Genomic DNA, 22,747 nt, shown 5'->3' with positions numbered 1-22,747 from the left:
GAAGCGAAGAAATACGTACGGCACCGTAAAAGTTTGAGCTGCGAACGAAGAAAACTAACAAAAGCGTCGCTTTTGTATGCGACCGATCACGATTTTGATTAAAAAGTAGATGAAAAATGAGATCCGACGCCACCGGATGCGTAGTGCGATTTGATAAATTCTATTTAAATAAGAAACGTGTCTAGTTGTGGATGGAAGGTTTCCTGCACCGCTAAGCACTGTCGTTTTTTTTTCTTCGAACATAAAACAGATCCACTCTAATTTTATGGCACTTTCGTTATCAAACAAAAACCGGTTGTGCGCGATCTTCACGTTTCGCCACTCAAGGAAATGTTCTTCGCATTCGAAACGATACATAAGCACACACTTGTACCGCACACTTCCCACAACCCGGGCCCGGGCACCTTTTCCAACCAATGCCAAAACCCGAGGACACAATGGTATGCTTATGTCACCAAATTCGGTTCCATGCTGCCAATTCTACCTTCACCAGAATAGGCTCGAGAAAAACGATAAACAGACGCAAATAAAGCTCGAAAAGCGAGAGCCCACATTACCAGGCGAGGTCTACACAGCGTGGTAAATCAGCAGGTAAATGTTTACACTGCTGCCCATAATCTGTCCGACGTATCCTTCCCAGAAGCACCCAAATCTGGGGGAGGGGTGGATCGAGTATTTGAACTCACGACAACGACAGTGGAGAAGTTGGGCACAGAGCGACAACAAAAAAAAAACGAGCAAGAAATATGACCACCTTGGAGGGCGGCGTTGTCTCACGAGAGCTTTGGAGCTTAATTAAATGTGATGTGTAATCGTAACTACAACAGCAAACAGTAAACCGACCATCCGAACCATGGACATGGAACATGAAACTTTCGGTGCTTTCGGTGCGCAAACAGAGCGAACTCAAGTGGAACCCGGCCCGACCGGGGTCGCATCAAATGAAATCTTGTTTCACCCGCAGTTCTCCCCGGTCTTTCCTCCACCACTGGTGGCCGCGGTGGGAGTTCTTAAAATTTTAATCATTTAATCATGGCGCAAGAGAATCCTTGTTGTACACGGGGTGAATTCCCTCCCGTTCAATGGGCTGGTGCTTCTTTACTTCTCAGTAATCACCCGACAAAGAGGGGTAGGAGGTTGAGTTTTGCCGAGTTTTTTATTTCAACTCCAAGTGTCCCCGTCCCCGCGGTGCTGTTTATGAAATGGTGAAAAAGAATGACAGTTGTAGCGTTGCGGTGAGTGATTTAGTAAGTATTGTACGGGACCATTTATCAGCATGGGTCAGTGCGTTTGCTGCACGTGACGGATGCTTCCACTGTTCGTACCGCTTGAAGTGCTTCAAGCGGGGGTCGTAAAACTTGAGAGTTTTTGGTTTGTGTGCCATTAAAATTGTTTCCCATCCGAACGCAGCAGAAGCCTTATCAATTAAAGTTGCTCTTTGGGTCATTGTGTTTTAAGGAGGCTTCTCTCAAGAAAGATTTTGTTGGAGAATAGACAATGGTTTATAGTTTTGAACCTAACCTTACTAATACTTTCTTTTTCTTTAACGGCACAACAACCTCATGAAGTCTAGGGCCTGTCAATTCTGGCTTTCTTTGACTTTATCTACCCGCAGCCGGATAGTCAGTCCTGCGTACGGAGGAATGGTCCGGATGGGATTTTGGACCGGTCCTGTCGTGTGAAAAGACGGGCGCCAGTGCTAATGCATCTCCGAACCGCCCGTAATAATACTTCACATTATATAATTTACAATGAAGGCTACAAATATCGAATCCGCCGAAATGTTTTCTCCGTTTTGCAATAGAGGGCGCTAGTGTACTCGATCAGTAATCGTTGGCAAGTCAAACAAATTCATTTTAATCGCATTGTGAAATTCTGACTACAGAGTTGATTTGCGATCGCTAATTAAAATAAAGGAACTGCAGGGTTTTGAAACCCTGGGATGTAGTTTCAATTTTCACAATTTTAACAATTGGGATAAGATCTCTAATCCAATATTGGAGCTAAAGATTATTAATGTAGAATTATTGTTCAAGCGTTAATTATGTTTTATGCTTTGAAATGATACTATGAACTGCGCTTTACAAGAATTTAGATTGTGTAAACGTTTTAAAATTAGAAACCTTAGGTGTAAGTGTATATGTATATATCTTAAGAACTGTTAGTTTTGACAGCAATATGAACTGTCAAAGAACGACGTGAAAATAAAGGCAGAACCATTAAAAACTTAAAACGGAGAACATCTTCAGCCTTCAGTTAGTTGATTTTAGAGCTTGTTACAATTGAATAGTATTGCAATAGTTCTAATAATAAACTGCAATGATATGCGAATAAGTTAGTGAAACATCTCTCAGAACCAATGATCCCATTTTCTCTATGTCCAATGTATTTAATACCCTATTTTTTATAAAAATCTAGGAATTTAGGACAGTATTTTCTACCCCTGACAGTGGGCTAAATGTAAATAATTGCTAAAGTCTGGTTAAATATATCAACGACTGACTTAAATAGCACCATGACGTAGAAGTGGACAAATGTCAAAAATACCTACTCATTTAGCATTCTGTGTCTCGCCCACCTATCGCCCTACCTAGAACTCAGCGCAAATATAATAACTTAGGGGTTTCGCGCGTGCTGAGACCAAGAGACAACAAGCGGAAATTATTTGCTAACGAAAAGGACACCCAACGATACAAATAGATGTTGGTCTCTTGATTGCATTGGGCACCGGGCATGACGAACTAATCCATTATGATAACCTGAAGCAAAAGGGATGTTGACACCCACCAAGAAATGCAATTTGAGCTTATTTATCATAAGTTTTTTTAAAATCGTTGAAACTATACTAGAATCCGAACCGCAGTTGATGCATTACAAATTAAAAGTTGTCACAAAAATGGCTCCTGCTTATGCAACAACGCAAATATCGCTGTGACGCACGTTTCTGTCATATTTCCTAGGACTGGTTCATTCGGTTTGCTATTTATTTAGGATCAGAACCTGAAATACCTCCGTTCTTCGGAAGTGGTAAAAAACCTAGCTTGATAATTTGATCAAATCACATCAAATGTCTGTGCATGGAATCCGTATATTAGTAGGGCAGTGAGAACAATACTTAGAATTATAAAATAAGAACTCGTTTTGGTATTCTAGGTAAATAAAAACAAATGGCGAAAATTACCCGTTAATTTAATAATATTCCTACTAATGCACCCTTTATATAGATTTCTGATGAACAAAAACCAAAAATAAAATACTCAGAACAAATATTTAATAATGGCTAAAGTTTAGCTCTCGAAACGGCAAACAACACGCAAAGACATTTCCACGGGCTCTAATCGCATGACAAAGCCCAAATCCCCGTTCAGAATCTTTTTTTTCTTTCGATCCCCAATAACGATGAGTTGAGCAGCGATTTTATTTTGTTGTTTTCATTCGATACTACCCAATATCTAATCCCAGCCGCGGATAAACATTTACCCCACGCCTGTTTACATCGTCACGCCACCGTGAGCATAATCTTTTGTGACTCTCAGCGGAAGAGCAGCCCGTTCGTTCCCGGTGCATAATGCCGCCAAATTTCGCCAATCCGAAACCGAGCGGGCGCGGCTTTTCATTAACACTCGCCCGAGGCACACGCCACGCCGATGCGAGGCGCGCTGGTACGGATTAATAAGCGATATTATGAAAATTTAAAGAAAACGATACGATCAGCATGGAAGCTGGAAAATCAATTTCCATTCTGCAGCGTCCGCCGTACCGTGGAGGCCAGAAACCGTTCGCGAACTCATTAATGGAATCGGAGTTCGGGCGTTGTGCACAGCAAAGCTGTTCGATGCCAAATACATCTAATCAAACTTTACGATCGGAAGCCGGAAAATCCGCTTGTTCTGAAACCGAAAGCCCTGCTACAGGGGATACTACCTTCTTTTATCATTCGAACGATCGGTTTTATCTCCGGTCGAACAGTACGATATCATTAAATTTTGGATTTTAGAATTATTTATTTACCCTACTCCGTCCGGTGTGCGAACACATTCCGCCGGCAGGACGGCCATTTTTTTCCTGCGTGTTTTCAATTTTCTTCCAGCTGGCCCCTGCTGTGCACGGAGGAGGCTGCGTCTAAACGAATAACAGACCGATAAATAAATAAAACCACGCTACGCATTTTCCGAACTTTTTTCCGAAGGCTTAGCCGGAATTAAGCCTCGTGCGCGAGCCCATCGTTCTGGATTGTGTTTGTTGTTGTTCGGTTGTGTTTTGTTTTACCCTTGGCACACTTGATTCCACATCCCGGCCGCCCAGGACTATCGCTCGACAGGAAGGATTTGGGATTGTCGGTTTGTACTGGTATTTCCGTCGCTTGTGGAGAGTGCCGGAGGAAAAACAAAATTCACATCCACACTGGCCACAAATGGTCGTCCAATTTCTTCCTCAATTTACAATTACACTAGTGAACCCGGGATGCGAGCGCTCCGACCGTCCGAAATCCGAAATCGAAACTTCCTTCAACCATTAGTCGCACAACCGGGGGCTGACAAAACCGGTGGAAGATATGTTCTGCTTCAGCGGTAATTCAATTCCATGTTCTCCGCAATCGCAAACAAACCATGGCTGGTTCGGTGTTATTTTGCGGCTTACTGGCCACGCTGGAATGGTGAATTATATACGCAAAACCCGTACGGATTTCTTCGACATCGAATTGCTTCCGGATCGGCTGATCGATGGAGGCGCCTGGTGGTTTGTAGATTTAAGGAATAAATCAACCCCGGGGATCGATTAATTCGCTGTGGGCCGAATGATTGGTTTACGATGACGGTGAATCTGCTTAGTCTGCTTAATATCAATATATTACAATTATTCCTGATACGGAGTGCAAATATTTATTTGATTATTTGCCTTACGGTATACAAAACGAAAAATAATTCAACCTCGGTGAGCAACCAGTCCTGCACAACTTGGCAAATAAAGATGAAAAATCGATCACCGGTACTATGTTTCTCGACTTGTTTGTGACCATCTCACCGTAGCTAACACTCCCATCCGATCCGGTAGATTAAAAAACTTTTTACCCGCCCTGGAAATGGTTCCACTGTTCCTTGAATTTTGTAATATTCCATCGCGCACTTTTACCGGTGGTCCTTCGTCACCCGGAATGAACCGGCCCTAACGGTTACCGGTATTGTTATCTTTCCGCCATAAAATGCAAAACCTGTCCAGGCACGTTCAGCGCGAAGAAGAAAAAAAGGCTTAACTGTTTTACTTTTGTGATTGTAAAAAAAGCAACCCAGCCTGGAGCTGCATTATCTAACCATTCCGGTTCGATGCCTGCACAGTGTTGCTTCCATGTTGGTTTTGCAGTATTGACATTTATTGAAGTATAGAGTAAAGCGTAAAGAGAGCTAAAAAAGAATAGCTCCTACTAATAAATACGCCATAATGGAGCATTTGCGCTATTCTTTCGAGGGAAGTTAATGTACTGGAAGCTTTGCACATGGCAGTGGTTTTGGAATTTTATGCTATCGCGTGCACATGTTTCGTGCTTTATTGATTCGTAATACAAATTACCAAGGTGCAGATACATATACAGTGGGTTTGTCGTTTATCCGTGCTGAACGGGAGTTGACCTTTCCCCGAATAAGTGGACAAGCACGGATAATACACACATCTGTCTTTGGTCATATTTATTCGCGTTTTAGTGTATAGAGTAGTGTTGTGTTTTATTAATCTTGTGAGATAAATCTTTCGTATGAATCTTTAGAGAAGAGTCATTCATATGAATCAGTAGTGAGGAGTCTTTTATATTAGGAATCGACTCTCAAAAGATTCATGAAGCCTTAGAGCGGTTCATGTCCCTGGGAGCCCTAAAGAGAAATGGTTTTTGGGCCCATTTTTTGTAAACTCATCAATCAACCATTATCATCAATCATCAACATCAATCTTAAAAGATTCATGATTCTTTGCAATACAGATTCAGATTCATTGATTCAGTTCAAACATTAATTCAGATTCATGAAACTGAATCAGATTCACCCAACGCTAGTATCGCGTATAAGATTTTGTTGCTGTTGTTGAAAGTTTTACTTTAATTTGTAAGTTATGATTGCAAAAGTAACTTTAAGCTGATTTTTTTAACTTGAATGATACTAATTGTATCATTCTTATTGCTGATTCTATTATTTGCCGTCACCAGTTTTACGGTTTACGTGTCAAATCGTCTTTGGAACTGTCATTCGTCGAGCAGCACGGATAATCCGACACCCGAATAAACGGCATTCCACTGTACGTTACCTAATATCTCAATTCCAGCAGCCAATCCTACTTTGCTTGACCCAAATTTCCATTCTACCCATAATCGTGACTTTATCGCTTATGGCAAACCCCTTTCGCTTGCTTGGCGAGGGATAAAACAAACACAATCAGCTTGATAATATGGTAGCCGCCATCGGCTTGAAGTGAGTAATTTTACTAAAACATTCACTCGACGGCCGTGCCGTTGCGCCACTCACGACGAATCGTAAGGACTTTTGCCTTAACAAACTATCATTCCTGCGACGGTCTTCCGTTCCGTCGCTTCACGGTGACTTCCTCGCCCAGCGTAAACATTTCGGGTTCGTAAATAAAACAGTTCCTTCTGTCGGTGTTCGATAGGCGGAATATTTTTTGGTAGGACCGGTCTTCTGCTACACTTCTGTGTAAATATTTAATTTCGATTCGTTCGCTCAAACCACACTGGCTGGCAGGTTCAGACACACGCACACCAGCTCACACAGCTACAACGTTCGACTGCAGCACATGAAAGCTCGTTCGTTTCACCATTTTTTAAAGAATGAAGGAAATTTAATCCCCATAAAGCAAGGCAGAGCTGCGGAAATGACGTTCAATCTCTCGATCCACGTACCTTGCGCTGCTTTATAGGGGGGAAAAAACCCCTTTACGTTGCACCCGCGTGTACATTCGCGTGCCGTCATGTTTTCGAACCGTTTTTACATCATTTCATCCATCACGTGCAGCGCCATAGCATTGTGCAGACATAAACAATATCATTTGCTGTGGTTCAATTTCCATCGATGCGCGGCGCAAAAGGTAATGGGGAAATCACACTCACGACACGATGATTGGGAAACATTCCGCCGAATGAGTAGTATGGCATCGCTCACGGTGATGTTTGTCACCGGAAGCCCTTCATTTATCACGTCCTGATGGGTCCGATAAACGTAAAGCAGTCCTTTGGGGTGGACCTCTTCTTCAATTTATTTGAAGGAAGAAATGGAGAGATATTCAATCGCCAAATTCGTTCAAAAAGCTGAACCAAATGCTAATCTTTAATTATCATCGACGTGGTGGGTCTTCAATTAATATAAGTTTAATTATTATAAGTCTAACAATTTGATATAAGTTTAAAAAACCAATATATCTAGCAGAAAATGCTTAACACCTGCAAATGGAATAAATAAAAATTACAACATATTGTCCTCTTCTCGGCAATAATCGTTTACTCTGCCTCTCTAATTGAGGTAGAAAAATAAATTGCATCTCTAAATTAAGAATCATCTTTTGCACGAAAGAAGCAAAAAATAAACGCAATGGGACCAATTAGGGCAATGTTACAAAAGTTAGCAGAAGAAAAATTCACCTCCATCAGCTATTTGGCTCCGTTTCGCATGCCCACGTAAACTTTTAATCAACACGCCGAGTTTATAAAGGAAAAAGTTTGGAAAAAAAAGGAAAAGTTTCAAAAGTTAAAGTGAAATTAGTGCTAAACTTGTCGTTCACGGGGGTAAAGTTGTTTCCTTAACGGCGTTTTGGTTAAAAATAACAACTTTAAATTTATTTATTTATGTCTGATTCCGGCAGGCAGATGCAAAACGTAGCAATTGTCGATGGAGGGACTCCTTTGCATGTATTTTTAAATTTTTAATAAAATGTACCAACACAATTTAGCCGACAAATAAGTTCTAAAGCGGAACGAAGCCAGCAATGGCCATGCAGCCATCCCCGCCCAAAACGAGCAACGCGATTGTGTTTTATCTGTTCTGGAACTGCCATAAGAAGGTGTACCTTTCTTGTCTCGGTAGAATCGCCGAGAAATCTAATTTCCATGTCATTTTCATCGTTGCTCGACGTTAATGCAACCAACGGGAAAAGGTGAGGTGAAAAAAAAAACCTTAAGCTTTTCGTCTCACAAAACGTTCCTTTTAGTGTTGTTCCAGCGCGTAAGCAAAGGGACACACGGGAACAAAATTTCGGTGGACTGGTGTCTGTCAGCAATGCGTTAGAAGAAGCCTTCTGGAACAGAGCAGCACACAATACGAGACCCTATTCGTCGCCCGCGGGTATTCGAATAACGAAACAGCTTTGAGTTTATGGCACGAGTGTCGCTAAACGTCCCGCAAACGAGCACAAAGCCGTATGGGCTAAATGTCTACTTACTCATTTAATATAAGCATTTCATTCTCTTTTATACTTGAACATCACCATCAGAACGTATCAATAATTATTATTTCCATTTTTCACCCATTTATCGAACTATTATGTACCATTAACGAGCGTTTCCTTTGGAAGACCAACCATTTAGTAAATCTTTTTATTGCATGCTGGATTTAGAATTTTATTTATTTCCCACCAATCAATACCACCGTTCGGTTGGTAATATTAATGGTGCAAAGGAACTGCTCACCTTCCCAATACCGTCCTGCTTTTTCTTCGCAAGAACCGAGGCAACTGTCGCCGCAACACACAATACAGTCAACCATATCCCGACGTATGCACGCCCATAAACACAAACAACTCGTACGCATTAGTGAGCATTTGGAAGGTTCGGGAAGGAGCCAGGATGGTTTTAAGTATGGCTGCTTCCACTTAAGATCCCCCAGTCCGGACGCTCTTGATGTTGTTTTTCATCGCGCTTTCGCAAACGGTTGTTTTGTGTGATCGATAAGTGGAAATTGGAGAACCGGATGGTAAACCCCCACCCCAGCAATAACGAGCCATCGTTATGCGGGAAGGGGGAGGGGAGGGGAGGCCAAGTGATGTAACAAGTGTTTTCGGTGTGCAGCGAAAATGATGCTGCTCGTTTGACGACACACGAAGAAAATAACAAAATGTTTTCCCTTTGACACGCACTGGGCTATAAATTGTTCGCGGAACATAACAGAGCAATCTAAAAGCCCTTTTTTTTTGGAGGGCATTTATTGAGTGAAACAAACAAAAATATATTCAAAAATAAATAAAGAAGGATAAACAACTACAAAAATATTTCGTTTCGTTAATAATTAAGAAATATTAATTAACAAACATATTAACAAGAGCGAAGGGTTGAAGGGGATAAATTAAATTAAACAAAGTAAGACGCAACGTTAAGCAACTTTGAACGCTTTAATAAAACGTAATTAAACAAGTAAAAAACACATACTATATATATAAATATTTCACATACACACACATATATACAAAATACGTAAGAAAACAAATAAACCAAGATAACAATAATTCGATTTGAATACACCAACCAAGACTTTGAACTATTAACTTAAACAAAGCAAAATCACAAATAAAACCCTTAAAAAATGAAAAAAACGATTCAAAACTAAAAAATTAAAGATATAAACAAAATTACCACATAAAAGTAACAAAACACATAAACCACACAGAAAGTATCATAAAAATCAAACAAAAGATTGAGTGAATGACAATAGTTTGTACGCTGGAAAAAAGTCTACCGCAGTAAACTTTCAATCACTTTTTACTACCACACAAACTATGAAAAGAGGAAACAGACCACCGAGGCGGAACAAAGCCACCCAAAGCTTTTAAAATAGCCTCTAACGGTGGGCAGGGCTCTGCAATGGGTGGCGTGTAATAAAATTTCGTTTAACAGAGACCGAGAGATCCATCAAATGGAAAATGGAAATTGATTTAACGATTTTTCACTGCACGTACACCCACGCTTTGCCATGTACATAAAATGTAGGCCAATTGTTCAGCAGCCCGAAGCAACCGCAGGGCAAGTGCCCAAGCAGTGCTTTTGCATTTGTTATTCCGAATTGCTGATCCATTTAAAAAAAAAAACTGATCGTAAATTTAATTTTTTTGCTGTCATTTCGTTTGCTAACTTTTTTGATTGACGTTTCATTCGCAGAGCTGACCCACGCCGCAACACGTATACAGGCCAGCTTCCGTGGCCACATGGCCAGAAAGACGGCCGGTACGAAGGAGGACGAGAAGAAGGAGGTGGACATTGATGAAATTACCAAAAAGGTACGGACGCGACAAAGCGTAAATTGCTTTAAGCAATCGCTTGTGTCACCTTCTGACTGGTAGTACATTGCAAATATTAATTTCTCTTTACAACTCCAACGCGCAGGTCGCCGAAGAGCTGGACATCGACATGGACGATCCGGAGCTGCACAAAGCGGCCAGCAAAATTCAGGCCTCCTTCCGCGGGCACAAGGTGCGCAAGGAGGTACCGAAGGAGAACGAAAACTAAGCGGGTGGCGCGCGCCAAACATCTTACTTTACCCGCGTCGAAGCGTCGGCCACGAACCCCTTTTGGTAAATCGAGATCGTCCCCTCACATCCATCGCCGGCGGTGATGGCATTCCCCCCATTATCATCCTCCCTGTACGTCGGTCGGGGCGAAGGGAACGATCGCGAGGGGATATATTTGGTGTGTGTATGTGTGTGCAGACAGCGTACCACGAGTATATCGCAATTTGTGGAAATTTAATGATAAATCTAATAAAAAAAAGAAAGAAAACAAAACAGATAAACCTTAAAATAAAGAGGATGAATGCACTTGTTATGATTTTATAAATTTTATCGATTTTATCGAATCGAATATTAAAAACTAGAAAATCAATCCTAATGAATAGATCCAACAAACAGTAAAAAAAACAAAGAAACACAAAACACTACACATTCACTAGCTCCTCTACTGAACGTTTGTGCGAATTTCTAGCAACTAATGTATAACAAGACAAGTCCAGAAAAGGGTATCAAAGTGGTCAAAAAGGCGAAAAAGTGGGATTAGCACAGCACAGGTAGAGAGACGAAAAGGAAAAACGTATTAGAATGGTAAACCGAAGCAAAGAAACACCCCAAAATAAATTACACACACGATAGAGAAACGTACGAGTATGAAAGATCATTTAACAAACAAAAAAAACTACAAAAATACACAAAGTTTACTCTTTAAGCTAATACAATGCAAAACATTAGAAAGATGATATAAATACAACTATGGATTACTAAAACACGGCAAAAACATTTCTATTAAATAATCACTTTAAAAAGAAACAAACACCCACACAAAGAGAAAGCAAAAAAAAAACAATTACGAAAAAAAACTCAAGTCTCGAAACCATGTTGGTAATGCCCGATGTTTCATTTTGTCTCATAGAAGACAGCCCCACACAACCGCAAACCGTAACAAAGCAGGGCACGAGCTATTGGCTATTGGACATTTGGGAAGCTGTGTAATGGTTCGCACTGACCAGTAGAGTGGATCAGCTGCAATAAAGAAAGCGCTACGGTAAGGCGAGCATGTTTTAAACTTGCAAGGATCCCACTTTTAGCGTGCCGGTTTTTTCTCCCTCCCCTCGTAGGCATTCCATCGGACGGTTTGGATAGATGATAATTATCGCACCGAAACGAAATTACCGCGTACATCGAGCGTACCATCGGAGCTAGCTTATCATTCGAAGCTCCAATCCTTGCTGCCCTGTGCTTGTATGTTAAAATGGCGGCAAACCAAAGCATAGCTACCGGACATACTAGCCAAACAGCGTAGCGTTGAACGGTTGTTTCCCCTTCTTTAAACCAATCTAAACCTGCGACCAAAAAAACGGTGGCGATTTGCTCCGATTTGTACGCGCGCACGTGGGAAAACGTGGTGAGGAAAGCTAGTGGAGGACAAATGTCACCGCCATGAATGTAATACTGTCAATAGGCAAAATAAATGCATAACTACATTGAGCTTTAAATCCCACAACGTTGTGTGATTGGGCGTTCGTTATTTGCTTTTCATTACTATCATAAAAAAATTACACTAAATGTTCCGTTCGTTGAGAAACCATTTATCAGCAGCGTGTCCTCGTCTACATGTCTTCCACGCTGTACTTGTACGCCTCTTCCTCAACCGCTTTCTTCTTGCTGGTTGACTCGAACCAACGCTTCTCAAACCCGTTCGACCGATCCACACCATCCCATCGATAACCAGGCCGCAAACCGAACCGATTGTCTGGGAATGTGCCCTGATAAATTGGCTTTTCCGGAATCCCGGCGCGTCTGTTTTCCTCCTTCTGTTTGTTACGCAAATACTCCAACATTGGATCACCGTCCCGTTCCTGCTGCTTAAGGTACTCGTCCAGATCCTTATCGTCCGCGTACCGTGCCAATGGTTTCTCCATTTCGCGGGCCGCTTCCTGAAGTTTGGCATTATAATCTTCTTCCTGTTTCACGCTGCAATGACAAAAGGAAAGGAAAATTACCTATAAAAAATTACCCATCCAGGAAAAAACCCTTCTACAATAATTACCCTTTACCCCAGCGGGTATAAATTTTCTTTTTCTCTTCTTCGTGCTTTCGCTTCGTGAGCTCTTCACGTAATTCCTTCTCGACGTCACGTCGACGTCCGGACTTGTCCCGTACCACCGTGTCCGCATAGCGACCAGAAACATCGTCGGACATTTGCATCAATGCTGCGCGTTCTCTTGCTCGATGCTTTTCGTTCTCTTCGCGGAGTGATGCTGCATCCTGCAATCCGGCACGCTTGCCATCGAGCGTTTTAGTCATCCGGTTCGTCGATTCATTTCTTCGTGGTGAAGGAGACCGTGGTTCCTGCTTAATCCTTTGCTCCATTTCACGATAATCTTTCCTTTGTGAAGATTCCCGCTTTATGTGTCGCTCGGGGCTTCTTGAAAAGCGTCTTTGGGATGCTTTTCTGCGCGGCGGACTTTCATCCGAATCTTTGCGCGTTGGTTTTCCCGACTTTCTCGGAGGGGAAAGGTCGGAATCGGAAGTGTGCCTTTCTAGTTTTATGCGCACCGGAGGTGAAGTTGTTCTACTCGGTTTGGATTGCGGTCGGCCACCAGAATTACGATGCGAGGAGCTTTCTCTGGCATCATGTCCTCTACGTCTGGGAGGACTTTCATCTGAATCGTTACGACGACGTCCATTAGTGGGACTTTTCCTTGAATGATCTCTTCTCTCCGCATCTCTTCGTGAACGGCCTTCCGATTCATTTGGACGATTTCGCCTTGGTGGACTTTCGTCGGAATTACGCCGACGATTTGAAGACTCTTTTCTTCGCGGGGGGCTTTCATCAGAACCATTCGCTCGATGCCGTGACTTGGATGTAGATGGTTGATCACGTTTCCCATCACTTCTTTCAGTTCTGCCAGAATGTTCCTTTTGACGGTGCCGTCTTGGTGGGCTTTCATCGGAAACGCGACGATGTTTGCGCCTCTCCGGTGCTTTATCTTCTTTTCGCCTGGGAGGGCTCTCATCTGAATCGTTTGGACGCTGTTTCCGAGGTGGGCTAGTGTCAGAATCATCTCTTTGGCCACGCTTGCGTGGCGGGCTCGTATCAGAATCTTCCCGTCGTGCTTGCCTTTCTTTAGACCTTCGCTTCCGAGGTGGACTTTCATCCGAATCATGTTTGTGCCGATTGCTTTTACTTACGGAAAGCTTACGCGGGGGACTTTCATCCGAATCTGCTCTCCTTGATTTTCCTTTTTCCCTTTCCTTCGATCTTCTCCTAGGAGGACTTTCATCCGAATCTTTTCTCTGTCGTCGTGACACACTTCTAGACGGTGGACTTACACTTTTGCGTTTCGTATGCGACTTGTCCGCTCGGCTCGTTTGCTGTAACATACTATCAAAACTATCCGTTGTAGCAACAGCTTTCCACTTGGTGGTGCTGAAATCCTCCTTCGCTCTCAATTCAGGCGGTCGTTCATCGATAATCCCAACTACCAACGGTGCCTCTTCATCGAGACCGAACAGATCCGTTTCATCGGCATCCATCCTTCTTTGCAGTTCCGTTAAATCCAAATCATCATCGACGATAACGACGCTGATGAAGCCCAAACAATAAAAAATAAGCATTAACAAGATCCGGCACACTTTACCCACCCAAACATACCATACTTACTTGCCCGGTTTACCAGCTTTTTTATCCTTTTTCTTCTTTTTCTTTTTCTTGTCCTTATCATTGGAAAGGTAACGTTTTAGGTATTCTTTCTGGTCGATTTTGGTTGCCATTTCAAGGAAGTACAGGCTAATTTACTACTAAAAAATTCGCTGCACAGAATAAAATGCCGCAATATTTGTTTACGTTTGCTTTTTGCTTTGACAGTTGACAGCTTAGCGTCCCTTCAGCAACAACTTCGCGAGTTATTTTCGCTTGATTACAGTCGCTACCAAATTATTGCTCTATACCTGCTGTGTTTTTTCATAAATATTTGTAATGCAGAAAATTATTTTAGGTTATAATAATCTATCCAGATTATTATAAAATCTGCTAAGAAATATATTTCACCAAAAAATGCAATATTGCAATAATACGGTCGTGACGCAAAAGACCTGCATGTTGCACGGTCCAAGATAAGTAACAGAAATACTTCAATAACCAAATACGAACCTTGAAACTATCGTTCCTACATTCTAAACAGTAATTTTATTCGTTCTCTCTGTACGAACCCTACTAGTAACACGGAACAGATCTAATATTGTGAACTTAAACCTACGGATCACTTACAATTCAGTACAGATCATAATTGTAATGACGGTAGCAGTAAGACATACCTGATTAAGCAAAGGTATTAGATGATCAGGCAACAAAAGATTGATTTATTGATGGTAATGATCGGAACATGCGGATAATGCGCCAAGCTTCAACATATGGCCAGGAAACGAATTGAAAATGCTTGTGGAACGTGATGAAAGCTGCTTAACGTCGTCCACCCCCTCGATTGTAATTGGAACGACCACCACCACCACGGCCACCACCTCGGCTATTGTACTCATTGTCGTAGTTGTTGCGGTTGTCTCCATAGCCACCAGCACTACCACCCCGGTCACCAGCGTAACCTCCGCCACGATGATCACCACCATAACCACGATCACCTCCAAAACCTCGATCGCTGTAACTGCCACGATGGTCATTGTAACTGGTACGACTGCTCCCAGAATGGTTACTGTACTGATCGCTGTTACCACTGTAGCTACTACGTCCCGAACCCGATCCGTAGCCGGTATGATTGTAATCTGTAATATTTAATGCAATCGAATAAGACCACAAACAACACACTTTCGATTTCAATGCAACAAACCTTGTTGAGGTTGTGACCAGCCACCTTGAACCCGACTTCCACGATTCTGGTTATGGCCTCCACCACCTCCCTGGTGGAAACCGCCACCATTGCCAGTACCATTCCCGGCAACACTTCCACCACCCTGATTGTAACCTCCTCCGCCACCACCTCCTCGACCGCCTTGATGATAGCTTTGACCACCCTGGTTATAGCCCTTGTTGGAATAGTTTCCCTGCTGTTGCTGAAATCCTCCACCACCACCTCGGCCACCACCCTGTGAAAAAAAGGAAAAGTTTAGAAATATTTTGTATCTTATGCATTTTTTACCTTTTCCAACTCACAGCAATATCCTAATAGATGCACAAACGATTGAAAACAAAATTGTAAACGATTTTAATAAGAAATTATCTTTCAATAAGCTTACGTAAAAGTTATTGGTTAACAGTTCATTTTGATCATGGCAATACTGCAAAGAAATGCAATTGTTTCTCAACACAATGGATTGTTTTACATACCCTGCCTCCGCCGAAACCACCACGGCCACCTCCACCACCGCCCGTATTGCGTTGAGTTTGCCAGGATGGCATTTCCAGCGGTGGTGGGTTATGTTCGTACGCACGCCCACCTCGATCCGGCACACGCCCAATAATGTGACGCTGGATTTTACTTTTCGTGTTCTTCCGCACGGACGCACTGCTCGTCTTCTCGATGATGGCAAGGGTTTCTCGAGCGGCTAGCAACGCCGCAATGTCTGTATCTCGGCCACCTGCCTCCAGTGTGTCAAGCACCTTTCGTTTCTCAGCGTACCGTTCAGCAATGATCTGTTCCTTGTCCTTTACGCGGTTCGACCATTTGAAGCTTTGAACCGTTACGTCCAGCCGTGTGAGCAGCATCTTTCTTCGCAGATCATACTCATTGTCCAGATCTTTCTGAAGCTTCTCCAGCTTGGACCACTGCTCCGCGGTCAAACGTTCCTTCGGACAGAACAGTGGTTTGCTGAGGCGATTCTCACCGGCCTTACGAATCGTTTCATCCAAGCTGGTATTGATCCGTTCGAACAGTGCTTTCGGTGGTACATTGTTCGGCGGTTTTCCCATACCGAGCGTTATGCAAATGTCCTTCAGCGCTGCGGCGGTAGGCGATTCGTGAAGCGTAATGACAGTGGATTTTTCCTTCGGTTTCAGTGACTCTAGCATTTTAAATGCCATTAGCTCGTTGATAAGATAATCCAACAGCAGCAGCTTCGATTCCAGCGTCTGCAACCGATCGGACACATGGCCGGATGTTAAACTAGAGTACGGACATGTGAGCTCCTTCAAAAACGCCGACAGCTCCAACACAAACGAATTCGCATCGTCGCTTTTGCCGACTCTTTCGTCCAGCTTGCCAAGCACTCTTATTTCCTCCGTCAGCCAAATAACAATGTCCTGAAACTCGCCACTCTGGGGACCCGCAAAAATTGCCGTAGACGCATAGTTCTGATCGAGGAATGGCCCATCATACCTAACCACAAGGATAGGATGATTGGATTACTGTCGATGCACTGGATTAGTCATCGATGCTTCAAATACTCACCCAACATTTCGCAATTCGTAGATTAGTTGTGCTTCATCCGCCTCCATGGCCACCACCGACGTGATACTGAGAGAGCTGGAACAAAAAGCCGGCTTTTGCAACCGTACGGATGGGAATGCTTTTATCGCGAACTGTGAAGATTGGAACTCAAAGAATGTGGCAAAGATGGTACGTTGTTGAGGAGAAATGTGGTCGATGTAAAAGTATCCACCAGCCTTGGGGATAAACAGATGCTTTCCTTGTACCTCGGAAGAAGAAAATCTCTCGGGGATATTTTATCGTTCGCTGCCGCTGGGACGGGAAAATGATGGTTGTCAAACGTGTTGTTGTTTTTGTTTATATTTCACAGAAAAACATCGTGAGCAATACTATTTCAAGCAAATTTAAAATCCGACTACGATTATCATTATGTTGGCCTTGGAAACAAGCACCAAAAACTATTTCAAGAGCTTGCCACCTTAAAAAAAGTGGAGTTCTAATAGTTCTCAGACTCTCTATAGAAACTGAAACGCCACTGGTTGGGAGCTGCAAGCGACGCTAATGCACGAAGCCGGTTCCATTTGATTATTGTTTTTACATCACCAAACCTTTGAAGATGTTTCATGTGCAACCGATTTCTCATTTTATTCCAAATTTCATTTACAATTGTTGAATCCTTCATTTCATGCGAATCATTTATTATGCATAATACCATCAAAAAGCACGCTCTATATGGAAAGACGAAGAACTCCTTGCAGCCATTTTCATTGCTACGGGAAAATCTCTACTATGGCTGCGGCTATACTTTCTCTGACTTCATATAGATAAGCGTTTTAAAATGCAAACAATAGAAGAAAAGCCATCATCAAACAAAACAGACCCATGGCTTCGGACAGGGCGAATCCAAGAATGGCGTAGGAGAACAGTTGCTGCTTCAGCGATGGGTTTCTAGCATATCCGACAATCAGAGATCCGAAAACGGTTCCGATTCCAGCTCCTGATTGTTTTGTGAGAAAAACAATGTCATTTAATGCCGTAATCGAGTCACGTAACTTTATTTGTCCAAACTTACCCGATCCGGCAACTCCTACCGTGGCAGCACCTGCTCCGATGAACTTGGCAGCAGAATCAATATCACGCCGGGCCATTGTGGACTGGAACGAGCGAACCTGCGGCACCATAACCGCAGAAACTATATTCCGGTCAGTAAGTGGCTGGTGCGGAGCGTAAATGGTGCTGCATATTGGCTGGAAACGTGCGCTGGCTGCATTGAGCATCTGTAATACGATAACAATGGTACATGAAACAGTATTTTAACAATCCATAAAACTGCGAGGACTTTTGTTTTAAGTTTAACTGCAGAAGGCAACTTCCTGACTGCGTTTTGGTCAACATTTGTTGCTACTTACCAGGCTACGAGAAGTTAAGGCCATACGTGCTGTTGATGATGCAAGCATGATGACGCTTTTCAAGTTTGTTGCCGCTGGTACCAGAAAGATCTGCAAAATGGACAACAAAGAGGATCCGATTACTTGAGCTGAAGCTAACAGCGGAAGGAACAGCGTATACACTGTTGTTTCAAAGCGGAAACTAACACTCTACCGTACAAAACCAAGTCCCAACAATTGATTAGCAGAGCTAACTATGATTGTTGGCTTATAAAATCAGCGGCTTCTTCGTTGTGCCACGTACGAGCAATGAAACAAATCGTACCTGTTTCAAGTGCTTCGTTGCCTGCTGTGGTCGAAAAATCTGTTCGTATGAATTTCTTCGCAAAGATCTATGCGTGCACAAACCGGCAAGCTTCCACTTCGAATGACAATTGATTTCCTTGAATGTGCTGAATTTGTTCCGCATTAGCAATGAAGCAACCGCGAATCAGCATAAAAGCAGCCGAAGAATTCCAATGAATCGCCTTGCAAATTATGTGACAAAGTTTTTTTTAAATACTGTATAACACTTGTAAGGTGTGAAAAACGTTTAAAGATGCACGGTTTCGCTCCAGATGCTTCAGAAGCCTATCTCTACAAACAAAATGTTAAGTTTTTTCCTGAAAAGTGACTAGTTTCATCGCAACGTGCTTTTTAAATGCACTGCTGAACGCTGCTGAACCATTTGACATGTGGTATCCGACAGAGCATAGTGGTTTTGGACTATTTACACCATCCAGTAAAACACAATTAAAATTTATAAACTACAGCTGAATCAGTTTTATGAATTTTAAAAATAAAAATGTTCGAAATTGCATCGCTCGGTTATTTTCACGTATTCTCAAAGTCATAATCGTAGGACCACAACGGCGCACAGTATGCGCTCCGCGGAACGACTCCATTTTGCATTTCTCTTTCGTCGAGCCCTGTGTTTTCGATCTTCTCCTGTTCCTGTTCGGTTCTGTGCCAAAACAAAAAGCGCTGTGTGACAAAAAGTAGTTCCGCGCAAAGCAACGCATCGTTTCATTATTCTTTCCCAAAGGTTAGTTTTCCAATAAGGCGCATTGAATGCTAATGGAACGTTCCGACAGCGCGTAAACATTTGCAGTGCAAAGAAATCAGTTCCGTCGCATTGGTTTTGGTTGTAGAGAGTTAGCAGGGGGGGGAAGTTGCGGTAACGACGGCGGCATTGTATTCCCATAGGTCGTGTGACAAGAAAAGGATTAGAAAGACACACGAAAGGTAAAAAGCGCGTCGTATTGAGAAGCGAAATAGTGGTAGAGTCAAACTGTACGTGTACGCGTTGAGTGGTGGAGCGAATGTCTTCACTACTTCGATTGTTGGTAGCGTCGAAGAAAAGGGTTTTCCTGATTTACCCACATATTAGCCTTGAAGTTTTGTGAGCCTGCTTTTGAAATTCGCTGCGTGTGTTGGTGGTGTGTCTAGGTTGTATAATTCGTACACGACAAAAGAGAGAGAGAGAGAAAGAGAGGCGAGAAGCGCATCGGAAAGATAAGCGATTCTAGTGAAATTCGGGTGGGAAGCGAACGAGCGCAGGTGATATTGGTGTTAGTTTCTATTCAACCCTGTTTAAGTGCAGTGAAGTACAACGCGTCAAAACGGCAACGCGTGAAAGTAAGAAATCATTCCAGCAAATCAGTTTGGGACTGTGTGAGAATAATAATTGAGGGTACGTTTCACAAACAGTGGAAAGTCGCCTGTTCATGTGACCCATGGAGCATTATTTGGCGGCCGGTATTATTCTAATCACACCGCCTAGCTATTGTGTCATTTGTCCTTCCGCAAAAAAAAATCACAAAAAAATGTGTTCATCCCTTTTGTAAACGTCGTAGAAGGGTCTTTTATTCAATTGTTCGAAAACTCTCCAGCAGATGTGCAACAAAATGAACAGAAATGACGAAAACGCTGTTTATTTTATGGTTTTGTGCAACAACGGCAGCCATCGCTCACTCACTTGACAGTGCTTCTCTGTCCAATGTTGTGCCGGTGTGTGTGTGTGTGTGTGTGCATGCGAGAGAGAGAAAGTGTGCATCGATGCTATATGTGTTTCTCTGTTTTCTCACTAATCAAGTAATGCTAAATTATCGCCATCACACGCGTGAATGTATCCACACAAAGGTATCAACATGCTAAATGTACCTTGGAGGGTTTTTTTTATTAGTTATGTGGACACATTTGCCTAAGCGCGATAAAATGACAATTGTTTCGTATCAATGTTGTGACCTTTTCGCACGAATTCACCATACCGGAGATATTCATAGTCACCTCCCCGAACATTGTCCATGCTGCACGTTCGAGTAGAAGAGAAGATCCAGCAAGCGTGAAAATATTGTGGTAGTACGCGCGGTGTACAACGGACAGGAGGTGCTCCTTCACGTTGAAGGCACGGCAATAGACAAGAAAAGCGAAACAAAAAAGGACCTTGGAATGGATGATTTCAATTCACCACACACACGCGGGCGGCCTAAAGTCAGCAACAGCGGAGGTCTTTCCTTTCTCTTCCTCTACGTCATTCTTTCCTTGGAGGTTATGCGTTAGTTTTAGACCCGAAGAAACCAATGTAGAACCGAAAGCCACCATAAAAAACTTGCAACCAAGCCAACGGCAAAAAACCTGTGGAAACGAATGCAAAGAAATTACACAATACTAGTCATTCCCGACCTCTGCATCATTGTGTAGGTGCATACGCATACAAGTACGACGAGGGGTACAAAGAGACAAAACGCGTGGTGTTCGTAACGGTGGATGCATCCGTTCGGCAATGTCATTCATGCAGAAAAAAAGTACAAACGCATGAAACAAACACACACGCGCACGCATGTTCATAAACACAACAAGCATAGCACGCCGTCATGATGTGTGCATCGGATGTCTCGTCTTCATCATCCGCCTGCTTGTGCAACTGTCTCTTGCACTTCTTTATGCTGCTGCTGTTGCTTTCATCACTATTTACAGGGTTCCGCAATAGATAGGATATGGCCGTGCACAGCTTACTGAATCGCGTAAACGAATAAGATAAACGAGGCGATTGATAGTAAAACACAAACAACTTTACTAAATAAGCAAAACTGGATATGGTATCGCGTGTCGTGTACCGTTTATTGAATGCCAAATCGGCCGGGCGTTTTACATATTCGGTGGCCAGGCGGCGGGTTCAAGAGTTTAAATATGAAATGAAATCTTTGATCTACATTGCGGATACCCTTCCCATTACACGCATCTAGTTTAGCATTAGCACCGGAATAAAACGAATCAGCCTAGACGGGTAGTTGCCGTTTGAACAAAAACACACAGCTCTCTTTCACGAAATATCACGCCGCCCGTGTGAGTGTGTGTGTTTTTCCTTTGAAGTAGGAAGACATTTGAAGTAAGAGATGGAAGACATTTTGCACTGCAGCAGACGAACAACCAAGGCTTCGTTAGCAGTGGCTAGAGAGAAATAGCATTTCTCCTTTTGCTTTGTTTGTGCAGCGGGGGCCCGGTTTTTCTTCTTCAACTATCGTGCAGCCGAACGAAGGAGGATGTTTTTCTTTACGCTGTTGTGCGGTTTATTATTTTCGACCGAATGCAATCCTCCCTAGTTTTGGGGGGTGTTTTCAGTCGTCTTCTAAGCAAATCGATTTTGTGCGAATCGAAGTTGGCGGAGAGATTTTTGAGTTTTGTTTTGCTGGGTAGGTAGCAAAGGTTCTTTTATTGAGAGTGATTACAATAATACACTTAATATTTTGGTCAATCTTAGCCAATGGTTAGTATTTCGAACTAGAGAAAAGTTATTGCAACTGCAAGTAAAAAAACACCTTTGGCACTAGAGAGGTACCCGATGTGGCAGAAACATGAATGGTTGATGTCCAGACACCGACATTGCGTATTGAAGTGGACAAGAAACCCTAAAAACAGTGGGCAGCACTAATTTCCGCAGCTAAAACTAGTCTTATTTTTCACATTCCGGTAATTCCAGGCTGTGTTTCGTGATGTGAACAGATTTATCTAATCTTCTGAAAATGGGGCCATGGAACCGATTGTACAAAAAAAAAACGGTATCCATGTACCAGGTTCTCTAATTTTAAGGTGCAAAATAATGAAGAAAAAATGGCCAACTACAAACTCCTCAACGCGCTATCGTGTGCGGCAAGGAACGAAGCAAAACAAAAATGGAAAAAGTATCTACTGTAGAGAGGAGAAACGACAATATGATGCGAGAGATGCCCATAATGGTAACTGGCCCGGCCCGTATAGTGGCCCAATTTGTTTATAGAAGGCGCAAAACTCGGTACAACCGGAAAGGTGGGAAGCGGTAGCGGCAATCTAGCCTTTCTAATTCTTCTTCACCTCTTTCTTCTCCACTGGATATGAAATGCAACATTTGATTACGTCGCCTATCCGGGTGGTTCTTTCTTGGATGAGGGTGTGCTCTGAACTCTTGGC

General features: G+C 42.8%; 4 protein-coding genes across 4 annotated transcripts in view; 1 reads left to right on the top strand and 3 right to left on the bottom strand.

The window, feature by feature from the left end:
* Window positions 1–10,489, top strand: part of LOC128719004 (neuromodulin) — a 64,856-nt gene extending 54,367 nt beyond the window's left edge. Inside the window, exons 3-4 of the mRNA XM_053812625.1 lie at window positions 10,142–10,260; window positions 10,367–10,489. Coding sequence (XP_053668600.1) covers window positions 10,142–10,260; window positions 10,367–10,489 — 242 coding nt within the window. The remainder of the gene's footprint in view (window positions 1–10,141; window positions 10,261–10,366) is intronic.
* Window positions 10,490–12,098: 1,609 nt separating this feature from the next.
* On the bottom strand, window positions 12,099–14,265 carry LOC128719242 (BUD13 homolog). The gene is made up of 3 exons (XM_053812864.1): window positions 14,156–14,265; window positions 12,539–14,077; window positions 12,099–12,462 (listed from the first exon to the last, which is right to left on the bottom strand). The coding sequence occupies exons 1-3, from the start codon at window positions 14,263–14,265 to the stop codon at window positions 12,099–12,101; spliced, it is 2,013 nt and encodes a 670-aa protein (XP_053668839.1).
* A 641-nt stretch (window positions 14,266–14,906) lies between these two features.
* Window positions 14,907–16,939, bottom strand: LOC128719243 (protein FAM98B). Its single transcript, XM_053812865.1, has 4 exons — window positions 16,893–16,939; window positions 15,833–16,820; window positions 15,336–15,591; window positions 14,907–15,270 (listed from the first exon to the last, which is right to left on the bottom strand). Exons 1-4 carry the CDS (start codon window positions 16,937–16,939, stop codon window positions 14,954–14,956), a joined length of 1,608 nt encoding a protein of 535 aa, XP_053668840.1. The 3' UTR covers window positions 14,907–14,953.
* A 765-nt stretch (window positions 16,940–17,704) lies between these two features.
* Window positions 17,705–18,328, bottom strand: LOC128710214 (ATP synthase lipid-binding protein, mitochondrial-like). The gene is made up of 3 exons (XM_053805258.1): window positions 18,281–18,328; window positions 17,944–18,148; window positions 17,705–17,868 (listed from the first exon to the last, which is right to left on the bottom strand). Exons 1-3 carry the CDS (start codon window positions 18,326–18,328, stop codon window positions 17,705–17,707), a joined length of 417 nt encoding a protein of 138 aa, XP_053661233.1.
* Between the last annotated feature and the right edge of the window lie 4,419 nt (window positions 18,329–22,747).

This window comes from Anopheles marshallii, chromosome 2 (genome assembly GCF_943734725.1).
Source record: "Anopheles marshallii chromosome 2, idAnoMarsDA_429_01, whole genome shotgun sequence".
Lineage (NCBI taxonomy): Eukaryota > Metazoa > Arthropoda > Insecta > Diptera > Culicidae > Anopheles > Anopheles marshallii.
The sequence above is the reverse complement of the archived record's forward strand: the minus strand, read 5'-3'. Positions and strand labels throughout refer to the sequence as shown.